General features: G+C 45.5%; 2 protein-coding genes across 8 annotated transcripts in view; one reads left to right on the top strand and one right to left on the bottom strand.

The window, feature by feature from the left end:
• The window catches only part of YKT6 (YKT6 v-SNARE homolog (S. cerevisiae)), a 22946-nt gene extending 15037 nt beyond the window's left edge, over positions 1 to 7909 (top strand). The window contains exons 6-7 of the mRNA XM_006892154.1: positions 6159 to 6260; positions 7874 to 7909. Of these exons, the coding sequence (XP_006892216.1) occupies positions 6159 to 6260; positions 7874 to 7909 (138 nt within the window). The remainder of the gene's footprint in view (positions 1 to 6158; positions 6261 to 7873) is intronic.
• A 6849-nt stretch (positions 7910 to 14758) lies between these two features.
• CAMK2B (calcium/calmodulin-dependent protein kinase II beta) overlaps positions 14759 to 16784 on the bottom strand; it is a 241961-nt gene continuing 239935 nt past the window's right edge. For 5 of the 7 annotated variants that reach the window (XM_006892153.1, XM_006892148.1, XM_006892150.1 and 2 more), the window contains 3 exons: positions 15386 to 15461; positions 15171 to 15265; positions 14775 to 15007 (listed from right to left, as the gene is read on the bottom strand). In XM_006892153.1, coding sequence (XP_006892215.1) covers positions 14775 to 15007; positions 15171 to 15265; positions 15386 to 15461 — 404 coding nt within the window. Of the gene's footprint in view, positions 15008 to 15170; positions 15266 to 15385; positions 15462 to 16784 lie in introns of all 7 variants that reach the window. The other 2 variants (XM_006892147.1, XM_006892151.1) reach the window with 2 other exon arrangements.

Here is a 16784-nt window from a genome sequence, read left to right as displayed (position 1 = left end):
AAAAAAAAAAATTCTTTCATTGTTATTCAATCCCTCCCCCCAAGTCCACTCCACTATACTGCCTTTGTTTTGAAAAGTAGAAGAAAAATTCTTTCATTGTTATACAATCCCTCCCCCCAGGTCCACTCCACTATGCAGCCTTCCTTCTGGACTCCTGTCATAACAATAATACCTAATCATATATCCCTTTTAAACAGTTCTCTCCCTCACTGCAGTATACATAATTTATCCCATGTTTCACAGTCTCCCCCCAACCCTGATGTCAGTCCCATTTTACAACAGTGGCACTATGCAGTATTTGTCTTTTTTGTCTGAGCTATTTCACTCAGCATAGTGTCCTCCAGGGCCACCCATTTTATAGATTTCATGAATTCCTTGTTTTTCAGTACAGCCTAGTATTCCATTGTGTGAATATACCACAACTTCTCTATCCATTCATTTGTTGATGTTTCCAACTCTTTGATATTGTGAACAAAGCCACGATAAACATGGGTGTACATATATCTGCTTGGGTGGTGGTTAGGGTTTCTTTGGGATATATTCCTAGTAGTGGAATTGCTGGTCAAATGGTATTTCTATTTGCAACTTTTTGAGAAAGGGCTATACTGGCTTCCATAGCAGTTGCACCATTTTACACTGCAGCAACAGTGAATAAGGGTTCCAGTTTCTCTACAATCTCACTAGCATTTGTTGTTTGCTGTTCTGTTAAATTTTGCTATTCTTACTGGGATGAGATGAAATCTCACGGTTGTTTTGATTTGCATCTCTCTTATAGCTAAGAATTTTGAACGTTTCTTTGTGTTTGTTTGCCATCTGACTGTCTTCTTTGATGAAGTGTCTGTTCATATCCTGTGCCCATTTTTCAGTTGGGTTGTTTACCTTGTTGTGGTGCTCAAGTATTTTACAAATTCTAGATATAAGTCTCTTATCTGTTATGTCATTACCAAATATTTTTTCCCAGTCTGTGGCTTCCCTTTTTACCCTGTTGGAGAAGTTTTTGGATGTGCATGGGGATTTTATTCTTAGAAGGTCCCATCCATCTATTTTATCCTCTCCTGGTTGAAGATTTTTCATGATACTTGGACGACTGTTTATGTTGTGTATTAGGACTTGTAGAGTTCTTCCAAGCTTTTCTTTAATAAAGTCTGTAGTCCTTGGTTTTAGTCCTAGGTCCATGATCCACCTTGACTTGGTTTTTGTGTATGGAGTGAGGTGTGGATCTTGCTTGAGTTTTCTGCAGATGGTTTTCCAGTTTTGCCACCACCATTTGTTAAAAAGGCTGTCATTTCCCCAGTTAACTTATTTTATCTCCTTGTAAAAAATCAGTTGCCCATAGGTAGATGGGCTGATTTCTGGGTTCTCAGTTATATTCCATTGATCTTTGTGTCTGTCATTTTACCAGTACCACACTGTCTTGACCACCGTGGCAGTGTAGTAGAATTTTAAATCAGGGAGTGGGATGCCTCCTACCTTGTTTATTTTTAAGGAGTGCTTTGTTTATTTGGGACTTTTTTTTCCATTCCAAATGAAACTGGAGATTGCCTTTTCCATTTTGTTGAAGAATGGGATTGGTATTTGTATTGGGATTGCATTGAACGTGTAAATTGCCTTTGGTAGTATTGCCATTTTCACAATATTGAGTTTTCCTATCCATGAGCAAAGGATATTCTTCCACTTCTCCAGGTCTCTTTTTGTTTCTTGTAGCAATGTTTTGTAATTTTCTTTGAACAGATCTTTTGTGCTTCTGGTTAGATTTATTCCCAAATATTTAATCTTGTGATTAGCTATTGTGAAGGGTATTGCTTTTTTGAGCTCCAGCTCTGTATTCTCTTTGTCACTGTAGAGAAATCCAACTGATTTTTGTATGTTGATCTTGTATCCTGCCACTTTGCTGAATTGGTCAACTATGTCCAGTAGTTTTCTTGCTAAGTCTTTAGGGTTTTTGAAATATACTATCATACCATCTGCATAGAGAGATAGTTTTACCTCCTCTTTGACAATTTGGATGCCACTTATTTCTTTCTCTTGTCTTATTGTTATTGCTATGACTTCCAATACAGTATTGAATGGGAGAGGTGATAGTGGGCATCCTTGCCTAGTTCCTGTTATTAAAGGAAATGCCTTTAACCTCACTCCATTGAGAACAATGTTGGCTCTTGGCTTTGCATATATACTTTTTACTATGTTGAAGAATTTCCCCTCTAATCCTATTTTGTTTAGTGTTTTAATCAAAAAAGGGTGTTGGATTTTGTCAAAGGCCTTTTCTGCATCAATTGATAGGATTATGTGGTTTTTGTTCTTTGCTCTGTTAATGTGATGAATTACATTGATTATTTTTCTTATATTGAACTATCCTTTCATACCTGTTATGAATCCCACTTGGTCATGGTGAATTATTTCTTTAATGTATCATTGGATTCTATTGGTCAGTATTTTATTCAGGATCTTTGCATCTATGTTCATAAGAGATATTGGCCTATAGTTGTCTCTTTTGGTGGTGTCCTTTCTGGCTTTTGGTATCAAGGATATGTTTGCTTCATTGAATGAGTCTGGGAGAATTCCATCTTCTTTTATATTCCAAAATAGTTTATGCAGAATTGGTGACAGTTCTTCTGTTAATACTTGATAAAATTCACTTGTAAAACCATCTGGTCCAGGGCTTTTTTGGCTAGAAGTTGTTTTATTACCTTTTCAGTTTCTTCTTTTTAATGAGTCTATTCAAGTGTTCAATTTTGGTTTGTCAGTTTAGGTAGGTTGTGCATTTCTACGTATTTGTCCATTTATATGTATTTTCATACTTGAGTATAGTTTTTCATAATATTCTAATATTAGCCTTTTTATTTTTGTTGGTTCTATTGTGATGTCTGTTTCATCTTTTACTTGGATTATTTGTTTTCCTTCTTTTGTGAGTTTTGCTAGTGGTTTGTTGATTTTATTGACCTTTTCAAAGAAACAACTCCTAGATTTTTTTTTAATGTTTCAATTGTTTTTTGGTTTTCTATTTTATTTATTTCTGACCTAATTGTTATAATTTCAGTTTTTTAAAAGGGTGTTGGGTTTTCTTGCTGTTCTTTTTCAATTTGTTGGAGATGTTGGGTTAGAGAGTCACTGGTCATTTTTTCCTGCCTTTTCCTGTGCTTGCTTATTGCTATAAATTACCTCTGATTACTGCCTTGGCTGTTTCCCAGAGGTTTTGGTAAGTGGTGTTTTCATTGTCATTTGTTTGCAGAAACTTTCTAATTTCATTTTTTTCCCCCTTTTAGTACCCAGTCATGTTCAAACAAAGTGTTGTTGAGCTTTCACATGTATGGGTTTTTTCCCCTTTATCTTCTTATTATTAATTTCTGATTTTGTTAACATTGTGGTCTGAGAAGATGCTTTGTATTATTTCTATGTTTTTGAGTTTATTGATGCTTGCCTTGTGAACTAAAATGTGATCTATTCTGGAGAACGTTCCTTGCACATTGTTGAAGAAGGTATACTGTGCTTTTTGGGGGGTGCTTTAGCCTATGAATATATATGGGTTTGTGTTGGTTTATTATGTGATTTAATTCTTCAGTATCTTTGTTAAGTTTCTTTCTGGTAGTTCTATCTTTTCTTGAGAGTGGTGTATTGAAGTCTCCAAGTACTATAGTAGTGTTGTGTATTTCTTTTTTCAGTTTTGTTAATGTTTGTTTTATATATTTTGCAGGTCTTTCATTTGGTGCATAGATATTTATTGTTGTTATGTCCTCTTGTTCTGTTGACCCTTTCAGCATTATGTAGACCTTTCTTGTCCTCTCTGATGGTTTTGCATTGAAATTTATTTTGTCAGAGATTAATATCGCTACTCTTGTTTTTTCTGGTTGCCATTTTCTTGGTACATTTTCCCCCACCCTTTTATTTTTAAACTTCATTTTTCAAGTGTGTCTCTTGTAGACGACATTGATGGATTTTAAAAATAATTAATCTGTTGTTCTTTTTCTCCTCAGTGATGCCTTTAAACCATTCATATTCAGTGTGATTATTGAGAGGCACGGTTTTATTGCTCTCATTGTAGTTATTTTGGCCCATCCTGCTTTCTGTGGCACTTCTGTAACAAGGACATCTCTCATTGTTTCCTGTAAAGCTAGTCTTGTTTTTATAAACTCCTTAGGTTCTGCTTTTCTGGGAATATCTTGATTTCTCCTTGATACTTTAGGGACAGTTTTGCTGGGTACAGTAGTTTTGGTTGACAGCTGTGTTCTTTGAGTGTTTGATATATGTCATTCCACTGTCTTCTTTATCACATGGTTTTTGCTGAGAAATTGGCACTAATCTTATCTGCTCTCCCTTATAGGTTACTCTTTGTTTCTCCATAGCTGTTTTCAGAATTCTGTCCCTATATTTGATTCTGGCAATTAGACTATGATATGCCTTGGTGTTTTTCTTTTGGGGTCTATTCTATATGGTATTTGCTCAGTTCTTGAATATATATTCTCTCATTCTTCATTATACCTGGGAAGTTTTCTTCTAGTAATTCTTCCACAACTTGCTTCTTCCTGTTGTGGGATTCCGATGATGTGCATGTTATTTCTCTTGATGGTGTCCCACATTATTCTTAGATTTTCTCCTTTTTCTTTCTTTTTTGATTCTGCTTTTTGCTATAGCAGATCAGAGGTGACAGTTCTATCTTGTATTTCACTTACTCTGTGTTCCATCTCTTCAACTCTGGTCATGTGTCCCTCCATCATGTTGACAGCATCTGAACCATTGGACCTCATAATTTGGATCATGGTTTCTTGTTTTTCCAGTGCCTCCAATGCCTCGTTAGTTTTATCTGCATTGTTTTGGATTATTTTTTTAAGTTCCTCTTTATTTTTGCTTGCAGTGTTCTTTAAAGTTTGTTTTTCACCCACTGAAAATATTCAGTCATTGTTCTTTTGAATTCTGTTTCAGAATGTTCCATCAGACTTTCTGGCTTCAGGAGATCCATTGCTACTGTGTCTCTTTTTGGGGGTGATATCCTGATTTGGGCTTGTGTGGGGAGTGAGGTAGTCTCCTTCTTTCAGGCCATTTCTGTGGTAGAGTGCCTGAGGGTGGGTGCACGTGCAGACATACTCTTGGCAGGGGTGGGGTGGGGTGGGAGACGTGCACACGGGAGTGGAGTACGGAGGAGACCTCACTCAAATTTCCTGCTGTCCTGCTTGCTCCTGGTCAGTGGGTCATGCTATGGCTCACTGCTCCCTTCTGCAGCTTGCTGCTCCCTGCTGTGGCTCACTTCACTCCACAGAGGCTCACTTGACCCTGCTGACACTTTCCACTGATGCTTGCAGGTTCCGCGGCTCTCAGATGTCCATGTTGATCCACAGCAATGTTTTTCAGAAGCACCTATATATTTTTGCTCTCTTTGTTCCCCAAAATAACTGAATGAGCACAGAGGAAGCCTGTTGTTCCCTTCTGTAAATGGTTTCTCACCTCCATCGAGGGGCCCAGGCGCTCCTTATTGCCTGAGTTTAGGGGTCCTACATGGTCAGGCCAGACAGCAGTTTGTTCCCCAAAGTACCTAAGTGACCAAGGAGGAAGCAGGCAGTGAGATTGCGCGAAACCGTGTGAGACGCCCAGTCAAACTTTTTAATGAATGAGTGGATGTGTCCTTTTTTCCTATCTGACAATTCTTTTCTGCCACTTTGAAATTGGACCTTGTGTACTCCACAGAGCCCACCCTTTTGGCCTTCTCCATCATGGAGAGCAAACAGGTCAGCTGCCTTGTTGTAATCTGGGTGTTTGGTTCTGGTGCTCCCCATTCTGGGTCTTTATATGGTGGCATGTCTCAGTCTGGACTGGCCTTGTATTTGGTGCTTGCTGCCTCCTGTGGCCAGTGAGTGGTATGCCATGCAGCACAGCTTCATTCACTGCTTTCTCTTGCCAGAGAAGTCTCCTAGGGTGATAATTACTGAAGCCTGTCAGGGGGAGAATTTCCTTTTGGAAAAGTTTTCTTTCATTTGGAATACTCTTTGTTTCTGTAGCCACATCAGCCATGCTCTTTCCCTTGTACAGATTCCTGGAGTTGTAGTGACGTTTGTGCTCCAGGGCACATGTATTGGGGAGGGTCCAGAGGAAAGACTGAACATGTATGAGAAGTTAATATCAGTGTTCATTTTTAAAATAGAATAAAACATTTTCTTTCTCTTATTTAGCACAACACCATGGAGTCTTTGTTAGAGCGAGGCGAGAAGCTGGATGACTTGGTGTCCAAGTCGGAAGTGCTGGGAACTCAGTCTAAAGCCTTCTATAAGACTGTGAGTGCTATCTTGGGCCCCCCACATCTGTCTTCAGAACAGTAGCGCTGTACTTATCTCTGGAGGCACTTTCTATAAGAACAAGTGTCAGAATGTTTTATAATGGTTGATTCCCCCTCATTGAGTGTCCAGACCCAGGGGCACAGAGACTCTGATAATGTGAGGCATTACATTACTCTGGTGTCACCAGAACACACTCCTCCCCAGGACGATGATCCTGGCTCGGATTCTGATGACTGAGCTTAAGTTAAGCCTCATAATTTAACTTTTTGGCCTAGTAGTAAGGAGATACCCTGGCAACCCAGAGTTATGAGTTTAAGGGCAGTCTACTCTTGTGTGGTTGAAAACCTGCTGGAGGGTAAGCTATGAGTCAGTTCCAACTTGACAGTTGTTATGTGCCATCGAGTCGCTTGTGCCTCATAGTGACCCTGTGTACAATATCCCTCTACCCTGCTCTGTCCTGTGCCAGTCTTGTCTTCAACACACCTACCCCCCACTACCCCAGTCACTGAATCAATCCATCTTGTCGAAGGTGTTCTTCTCTTGCACCATCTCTCCATCTTCCCAAGCGTGACATCCCTCTCCAAGGACTGGTCCCTCCTTGTAACATATCCAAAGATGTCAGATGAAGCTTCAGAATCCTTGGAACAGACTGGTCTCACCCTCTCCAGGATGAATGTGTTTATTCTCCTATCAGTCCATGGTCTATTCAGTACTCTTCTCCAGCACCACAGCTCAAAAACATCAATTCTCCTAACCATCCCTAGTCATTATCCAGATTTCTGATGTATAGCAAGTAATTGCAAAGACTATGGCCTGGATCAGGTGTCTCTTAGTCTCCAGACTGACATCGTTGCTCTTCAGTACTTTGAAGAGGTCCCTGAAGGCAAATTTTCCCCATTCTGCAATTTGTCTACACAACACAACACAACACACAGGTGCTTGTGCCCTTAGTTAATGTTTCTCTGACAGTAGTATTGTATTTCTGTTTCTCTCTCAGGTCAGTATAAATGTCTTCATGTGTGAAAGTGACTGTTGACTTGCTGCTTTAACAGTAGTTGGATTGATGTACTTTGTATATCCGCCTTCACATGTGTTGGTGGGAGATGTCCAGGAAGGTTAAGGGTTCACTTATTTGTGACCAGGGAACACACGAGCAAGTCTTTGTGGTGGTTACTTGTGGACCCCGAGTAGGGAGCATTTCTGTGCTTATGTGAGCAAGACAGAGGTGGAGAAGAGTGGAGGCAGACTTAGGGGACTTAACTAATGGAATTTGCACTTTTGTTTCTTAGCTTGTACCTGACTTAACAGCAGAAATTTTGCTCCCTTGTAGTTTGCATTAATGGATATAAAGAAAAAGAAGAGATCCAGGGTGGTTCCTGAAAAGCTTCCATTGTTCTGGTGCAGGGAGCTCTAAAGTGTTAGAGGGAAATCAGTGGTGGGTTAGAGCCCGGTTCAGAGATTCTACAGGTGCCTGTCTGAGGCCTATACTGCCATGCTGAGCATACTCTTGTCTTTTTGAGTTTGGGTAGAGGGTGAAGAGAAGGGTTGGGGGTGTGCTGGGCCACTGCCCTCCTGAATCCTCCTTTTCAAAATTCTTTGGTTTTCACAAGGCCCGGAAACAGAATTCATGCTGTGCAGTCATGTGACGCCGGCCAGCCTAGACCCTCAGCTGGAAATGTCACCATCATTCACTGAAACTGTAAAAGCACCTGGAAAAGAAGACGTCGTCCCAGAACAGGACCTTGAGTTGGGAACACCTTTCCATTTTTTATTTTGTGAATTTCCCAAGAGAAATTGAGGTGGGTGGTGGGGACGGGGTAGTGTTCTAATTCAGATGTTGAGTTGTAATTTCTGGAAAGATAATTTGAAGCCCCCAAAGCATATTTTTTGGGCCAAATGAAAGCATAAACTTTGAGTGACTCCTGTAGATACTGCTGAAGGACTCTGTTTTCACACATGTGCTTGCTCCCCTGGACAGGTTTATGGGCTCCTGAATTCAGCAGAATACCACAAGCAGGTCAGAAGCCACTCTTTCTTGATCCATTTTTGTATTAATTAACATTAGAAGACAGTTACTCTAGTAAGCAGGAGGGGTTCCCTGATTGCAGTGAGCTATAGGCCTGGGCTTGGCCATGCTTGAAGACCCTGCTGTTTTGGCACAGCCTCTTCAGGTGACAGCGGCAAGACTGGGATCATGGACCAGTGCCATGGCTGTTGTTGACGGGCTAGTTGCCTGAGGAAGCTCTGCAGGTTATTCAGACAACTGTTGTGTTCCTATTTTTGGTGAAGATTCATTTTCTGTTGAAGGCAAGGCATATCTCAGATGTTTTCATTCAGTACCACAGAGATGACTTTGACTTGGTTAAGGTGTTTGGAAGAGCTGAGATGCTGTGATATAAATACTCAGAGCCCATCTCAGCCAGCAAGTTGGGAAATAAGCCCAGGAAAATGGGATTTTTTTTTTCTTCCATGTTCGGGGTAGTCCACTGGAAGTCATCTTTGGGGGACTCCTAATCAGTGTTCTTAGTGCTTCCTGAGTGGCATCTAATTGGAGTTGTAATTTGATTATACCTTGAATATCTGAAACAGAGCAGGGTGTCCTCAGTGATTCTCTAAGTGGCCTTTGATTTATTCCTCTGGCTTCCTGTCTTACAACTACCGAGGCCCCTGCTCTGTAAACAAGTGACATCACTCTTTGTTTCTTTATCCTGTTCCTTGGCTTGAGAGAAGAGCTATGTGGCCAGAGGAACCTGCTGAGGGCTTGCTCTGGTCCCCCTTCTTGCCAGAGGCAGCTGTGAAGGGTGGAGGGCAGGTTGCCTATCTTCCTGGGGCTCAGAAGTCCCTTTTGTCCAGTAGAAGGGCTGCCACTGCCCAGTGCTGGAGAAGAGCCTGTGAGAGGCCCAGGCTTCATTAGGTGCTTTGGTCCTACCCAGGCCACAAGGCCATCTTCTACACTGCCCTTTTTATGCTTGGCTGTGCTTTTGGGGGACACTGTGCTTTAGAATCCTGTTTGCATGAAGGCTCTGCTAAGATGGTGCCATCTTACCAAATTTTAAACCAGCACGGCCTCATCCTTGGGATCGATCCTTTCCCTGGAGCTTTTGTTTCTTTGCCATTCTGGCTCCTGACCACCTGGAAGCTCCCACCCTAAAATTGCCAGGCAGTTTACTTTCATAGGGTGGGTTGGGATGGAAACCAGCCTGGATTCTGCCCAGAATCCCGAGGGTGAGGTGTTGTCCCAGGCATTTTGCCTGCCTACAATTTTCCTGTAGCCATGAGGCCCCCAGTCAAGAGCTGAGGCACCACCCCTTTCTCATACCTGGGAGATGGCTTTTGCAACTGCACTCCCTACTAGAAGAGACACTGACCATTCTTTGGCTGCTGGTGGCTTTTTGTCCCTTTTTAATTCTTACCCTAGCCTGCATCCAGGAGGAGAAAGGATCCTCTCTCACACTCTGGGGATAAGTGGAAAGGATCCTCTCTCACACTCTGGGGATAAGTGTGAATATGGAGTAGAAGAGTGAGATGATCCCTACATCTGCTGCCCAGCCTTGAGGTCAGGTATAGAGTGCCTGGGCCATGTATGGTGGGGTCATTCCCTGAGGGTGGCATAACTGGCATCAAAGGCTGTTCTTCCCTACATCCAGCTTCTGTGTGCTGATTTGTGACAGAGTGTTTAACTGCTGCCTAACTCATCTCTATTCTGGTTGAGAAGTTCCTGTCTGGATAAAGCTCCATTTTCTAAAATCTTGTCTGGTTTTGTGGCTTTATTGGCTGGGCTTTAGATTGCCTCGAAGCAGCTGGGGGGAGACAAGAGGTAGCCTCCCAGGCAGTTTTACTTGTTTTCTTTCTGGACCCTTAGTTCCTTTCTCCTCTTAACCAAGTAAGGGAACCCTTAGGTAGAAAGTTGTTTCAGCATCCTATTCCCTGGTGGATGCCACAGGCAGGAGGCCCAGCTGCATCCCTGGGCCAGCCACAGCATTACTGCCTGTGGTCCAGAACTTCTCCTGCACTGGCTGGTCTGTGAATGAAGGAAAACCAGCTAAGAGACCCTTGTGAGTGAATTTGACTTGTCTGACTATGGCAGGCCCTGTTCTAGCTTAGATTTTCTGGCTACCTGGGCTGCATAGGGAGCTTTAGTGGTCTCATCCATAGGGCACTGCACTGCTAATCGAAAGGTGGGTGATTCAAATCACCAGCAGCTCCTGGGGTGTCAGGGAGCGGGAAAGAGGTGCAGTCTCCTATGTGATTTGTAGACTCAGAAAAACTACTGGTGGTTCAGCTATGAATTAGTTCCAGCACAACAGCACTGAAAAAGTTGGGCTACCTGGAGACAGTCCTGTTTCTGCTCCGAGGTGGTAGGGTGCCTATAGGGAGTTGTTCCTAAAGGAAAGCTCGTTAAGTGACTGATGGAGCACCTTCCCAGTGTGAGGCTGCCCAAGGATGTGGCAGCGTGGCTCTCACCTGGTCAGTCTAAAAATAACCTCACAGTTTGTGTGTGCACAAGGACTTACTTCAGAGCTTCAAACCTCCACCCCTGTGATCACTTTATGACTCACCTTCCAATGAGTCTTGGCTGAAGAAGCTGGGGTTCTGGTTGTAGTTGATGGATGCATGGAGGCCTCAATACAGCACTCTGTCTAGGAGGCATGGACTTAGATTCTCTGCTTTTTGGGCCCTGCATTTGGGCTGCTGGGGTACTTAGACTCCACAGTTGTGAGAATGCCTGTGACCAGGTATCTGGAACAGTAGAATAGACTGGGATTGTGCTGCTTCTAGGGTCCTTGGAGCTGCTTCTGCCCTTGTTCCAACTCTAAGCAGAGCCATATGAAACAGCTGTGGGTGAAGAGGAAGGGTCTGGAACCCCATGTTTCTGTCTGAAGTAGTGAAGTAGAAGGTAGTACACAGGCAGTTGGCAAGGCCTATTCTGGCCCAGGTCTCAATGCCATGTGGATGAGTAGAAGGGCTAAGTAGGTGCTTCCTAATCTAATTGTACAGGGAATAGCTGGATGATACAGCCCAGGGGCAGGTGGCTGTGGACAGAGTCTGGCCAGTGGATCAGCTTCCATCATTTATTCATTGGCTTCTAGGACTGCCCTCGATGTGTCTGTCATTTTGTCTCTACCTTCCATGTTGGGTTGAGGGTAAGACTTTGCGGGCTTTTTCTACTGTGGATCTAGCCTGAGTGGGTTGTGGACAGATGTCAGATGGACTAAACTGAAGGACTTAGCACAGTTAACGATAGGAACCCCTTCCCCTGGAGTTTAGTTCTGAGTGTAGGGCAGCGGGTCAGCTCAGATTATGTGGAGGGACTGGCCAGGCCTGCACAGAGCACCCACGCAGGTCTGGGCCATGCTGGGCACACTGGCCTCGCCTTCCCTTCCTCCCCCTCCCTAGGTAGACTCATAGTAATAGCCCACACTTCTGGATCTGAGGTGGGGTGGTGTTGGCAGGTCACATCACAAACCACCCAGCTGTGCATGAAGAAGTTTGTCCTGTTTTTATTTGCAGTTCCCAAGACAACAAAATAAATAAATTTTGTACACTTACAAGGCTCAGAAAGAAAAGACAGTAAAACTCAGCAAAAAGAGAAAGGAAGGTCTGCCGGCATAGAGGCGGCTGGTGCGCCCCTGAATGCCCTCACAGCCCAGTGGGCCACGCAGACACCTAGTAGCAATGTACAGATCATGCAAAAGAACTGCCCCCCAGAAAAAAACAAACCAAAAAACCAATGATCTTAGTCAAGAACTCTGTAGAAAGAGTGAAGCAGTGGCAGACCTGGCTGCTGCCTGGGTCCAGGACCCCAGGCTTAAGAGCCTGGGGATGGTTATTGGGTCCACAGAGGGGCAGGGGCTGTGCACTCTGAGGGTGAGATTTTGGGCCTGCTTCCCACTCCATGCCCCTTCCTTGGCTTGAGTTTTACGGGGAAGATAGCAACCTGAATTGAAGGTGTCTGGTGTTGGTAGGGTCCTCCCCTGGGTCTTTGCCTTACTGGCACCTCAGCTGGCTCCTTGAGTTCTTCTCTGCAAAAGGGTCTTACTGCCTACCCCACACAGTACCAGCCCACCAGGCAGTATCCAGTGTCCACAGCTGTGCTTTTTGGGCTTCAGAGGTACAGCCTTGTGGTGTATGCTACTTTCCCACCCACCACACTGGCCACTGGTAGATCTCCCCAGTCCCAGTTCCTGGGCCCTGCTCCCAAGTGTCCATGCTGGGCCTTCATTGGGTCTCCACGGGGGCCACTCTGGCCGTGCTCCCTTCCTGCCCACTTCCTGCCTTCTCACTGCAGGATCTTGGCTGCCTTTAGGCCTGGCTAGAAGATGCTGTGGACTCACTAAAGCAGGGGCTGTGATGTTGGGTTGGGTTGGGGAACAGCACCCCTGTTCCACTTCTGGCCAGCTCTTAGATTCTTAACTGCTGATTCATACACTGAGAAGTTGTGCTGTGCTCCAGGGCCTCTGACCTTGGCTTTTGAGCAACTGTAGGCCCTACTCCCACTGTTTCCAGACCCTGGTGCTTTCGACATTCCTACTTCGGAAGACGCTGTTCAGACCAGGTGACTCCACAGCCAAATAACTCTGCTTTCTGCCCCCTTTGCTGTTTATTACATCTACCAACACAAACCTGGAGCCAGTGGTCCAGCTGTGGGAGGTGATGTACAGCCGGGATGTGAGATCCACATACCTTCTGCGAGGCTGCTTTCACACAAGGATGTAGCTGACCAAGAGGGCCTGGCCAGAGGAGGGAGGGCCTGCCTTAGCCAGACTCAGAAATATGGACGTACACTCCACTCTGCATCTCACTGGACACAGGAGGACCACAGCTGGAAGCCCCTAGGATTCTTGGGCCCTTGAAGCCTGGTAGAGCCAAGCCCCTAGTCACTTCTAGCTTTCTCTGCTCTCTCTCATCCTCTGAGGGTAGTGGCATGGGCCCAGCCAGGAAGCCAGTGCAGCGGCAGAGGTCCTGGGCTGACTGCTGGCATGTGTCATTCATAGCTGAGGATAAGAATTTGGGCACAGAGAAGCCCCACACTTATCCCTTCACAGGGCTAAAAAGGCCAATGGGCAGAAGGAAAGAGAACAGCAGCTCTCAGGCGTAAGTAGCAGAGAAAGGGAGGCCCAGAGGGACACTCCTTCCTTATAGCTCACAGCAGCTACTGCAAGCACATTACTGCAGAGGCCCATGCACTGGCAGAGAATGCAGATGCCTGCGTTCACTGAGGGATAAGGGGATGTGTGGGTCACCTATCAAACTAACACTGTTCAACATGGGGGACAGCAGAGGGTGCCCTGTGGATACTATCACTGCCCCACCTGTCACTGGAGGCCGAGGCACAGGGCAGATGTGTGGAGCTATGGGAGGAGCGACTGGGTAGTTTCAGAGCCCCACAAACACCAGTGAATTTTACAGATTTTTTTTTTCTTGGTTTTTTTTCCCTCCCCCCTCCCTACTTTATCTGATGTCATTTTTTTCTTTTCCCTTGGTTGTCATTTAGTTTATATTTAAAAAAAAAATCACATCTGATCTTGATTTTTCTGCAGACACAGGCACCAGGGAAAGGAACGAGGCAGACACGAACATGCGACAGGCAGGCCGTGCGCCCCCGAGGGCGGCTTGGCTCCAAACACCAACTCCACCAGGATAAGAACACAAGTGGACAGCTCTGAAATGAAGGCGGGCAGGGCAGTTAGTGCTGCAGGGACCCTTAAAACAGGTCTCTGGGCATCCATAGGGAGGCTCAACACTGGGACAGAGACTTGGCTCAGGTGATTGGTTGTGCACGCTCTCCTCTGTAACAACAGACCTCATGGGGCTGTGGTGACCGCTGCTTACTGTGACTGACCTCACAGTGCTGCAGTGACCACTGCTTGCTAACCATGATTGACCTCATGGTGCTGCAGTGATTGCTGCTTACTGTGACTGACCTCATGGTGGTGTGACCGCTGCTTACTAACTGTGAATGACCTTATGGTGCTGCAGTGACCACTGCTTACTAAACTGACTGACCTCAGTGCTGTGGTGACCACTGCTTACAGTGAGTGACCTTGTGGGGCTGCTATGACTGCTTCTTACCAACTCTGAGTGGCCTCAAGATCTTTTGGTGAGCACTGCTTACTACTGTTCATAGAACTATCCCTGTCCTCTCTTGTGTCTGCTGCTTGTCCAGGAAATAGTACATCTGCACCCTTCCTTCACCTTTGGGTTGTGGGGCCCAACATTATGGCATGTGTGGCAAGACCCTTCCCTAGCTGTCAAGTCAACCTGGAAGCTCAGGTGAGCCCTCTCACTTTGAGCTTTCCAAACCTGAAGATCCTGCCACAATTCCTTCTCTGCTCTGGGTAGAAGGTGGCAGGATTGGGGACACACATTAGCCTTCCCTTATGAGTGCAGCCTTATTGTCTTAGGACAAGAAGGCTTTCTTCTCTTCCCAGTGGAAGCCCTTGGGCCCCTGAGAGAACCCTGCCAGTCCCCATCATCCACCTGTCCTAGAATGCTGCGCCTCACCTCACCTCACTGCAGAGGGGCCACGGGCGCGCCTGAGCAGTGGAAGTGCACGTTCTGCCACTTGCCCTCGCGGCGATGCCACACGCGGGTCTCCTCTGACTGGCTGGTGCGGGGCCGGCCCTGGCCATCAATGTACTGCGTAAGACGGATGTAGGCGATGCAGGCCGCGTCCTCACCTATGACGTGCACGTGCGGGTTCAGGATGGTGGTGTGGATCGGCTTGCTGTTCTTGGCGAGCACTACAAGGAGGACAGAGCAGTTCCTTGTACTTGTTCCCTCTTTATGCTAGCGGCCCTCCAGAGTCCCAGGGCAGTGGGGGGTAATGACCGCCCTCACCCAAAGGACAGGATTCACTTGGAATTTGAGCCCGACAACCTCCACTCCAAACGTCTATCCACTCACAGTTCTCAAAGTAGAATCTGTGGAAGTCCATCCCTTCTACTAGGTTGCCCAGAGCTTCAGGCTCAAAGGAGGTGAGGCCTGGATCACAGATTTTCCTGTAAGGCAAACAAGAGTGAGGAAAGTATTCTTTTGCTTCCAGGCTGCCTTCTACCCTGAATAGTGTAGCAGAATAGAGGACAACTTACTGCCCACCCTTTACTGCCCCTAGCACTCACGCATAAGCCTCAAAGTCACCATTGTTGATCGCTTCGATGAGCTGCTCCGTAATCTTAATGATTTCTTGCTTGCGAGCTGAGGGAGGGAGACACCACCAGTGAGTAGGCCAGGCCTGGGCTACCCAGCACCCTATGACACCCATCTCTCCAACACAGAAAGGGGCTTGGCCCAGTGGCCTAGTTTCTCTAGAGCCTGGACGATCTGCACCATGTTCACCCCAAACTTGAGTTGTCAGTTGTCTGCTGATCCCCCAGTGCAACTGCTTTCTTTTTAGGGGGGAAAAACCCACACACAGAAAAACCTCAAGATTTTTCAATGATAGAAACACTGCACATCACCAAATACCTGGAAGAATGCCTCCTGAGCCCAGCCTCTGGGGTCCCTGGCCCTCACACGGCATGGCAGCTCCTTCCTTCTCACTACATTATGCTGCTACTCCACAAGGGCATCTGGTGCTAGGGTTTGCTATGTGCCAAGCCCACGCTGGGTACTGGGGCCACAGCAGAAGGACAAGGTGTTGTCCTCAGGAAGGGGCTCATGCACAGTAGCAGGTGGCTTCCAGTGAGAGCATCTGTCTCTGTCTGTCCCTGCCTTTCTTTTTCTCCCCTCCCCTCCTGTGTGTGTGTGTGTGCGCGCGCGCCCAGGACAAACAGGCTTAGGGAAGTGCTGTGGGATTGAAGTGGGGGGAAGTAAGCGCAAGCCTCAGAGGCCCAGGCCGGTCTCAGTGCTGGGCACCATCTTCCCCCTTGGAGGGCAAATAATTCCCTGTTCTCAGTTAACTCCATTAGTTGGTCTGGCCCCTGCAGATGCCTCCAGATACGAACTTCTCCTGCCTGACCCCAGGATCCCCTGAGATCTGCACAGATGTACGCAACCTTTTTAAATTTTTAGTTAGAATTGTTATGTGCTATTGAAGCAGGAAGAGACTATCCATCCTCCTTCCATGGAGCAGCTGATGAATTCAAACCGCTTACTTCTGGGTTGGCAGCCCAGCTCCTCACCAAGCCACCAGAACTATCCAATTAGAATTCATTTTTAATGCAAAATATTTTAATCTTATGTAAACAACATACAACAAAGTCCACCTGAAGGTAATTCACATTGTAACATTTTGATATATGCCTTAACTCACTGCTGTCAAGTCGGAACTGATTGATTTCTAACCATCCAGGGCGTTTTCAGAGACTAAATCACACCAGAAAGAATGGCCCATCATTTTGGGGTTGGTTTTGTTTTGGGTTTTTTTTTTTTAAATGTTTTTTGTTTTCAATGATTTATTCATTGAAAATACATTTTGTGTGTGTGTGTGTGTGTGTTTAATTTAGGTTGTTTATTTTTCATTTCAATGAACATCTACAGAGATTTTGGGATTCCATTCATTCATTGTTGCACCCCTCT

Source organism: Elephantulus edwardii, unplaced genomic scaffold (genome assembly GCF_000299155.1).
Source record: "Elephantulus edwardii isolate Elephantulus edwardi_28Jun2011 unplaced genomic scaffold, EleEdw1.0 scaffold00111, whole genome shotgun sequence".
Classification (NCBI taxonomy): Eukaryota; Metazoa; Chordata; class Mammalia; order Macroscelidea; family Macroscelididae; genus Elephantulus; species Elephantulus edwardii.
The sequence above is the reverse complement of the archived record's forward strand: the minus strand, read 5'-3'. Positions and strand labels throughout refer to the sequence as shown.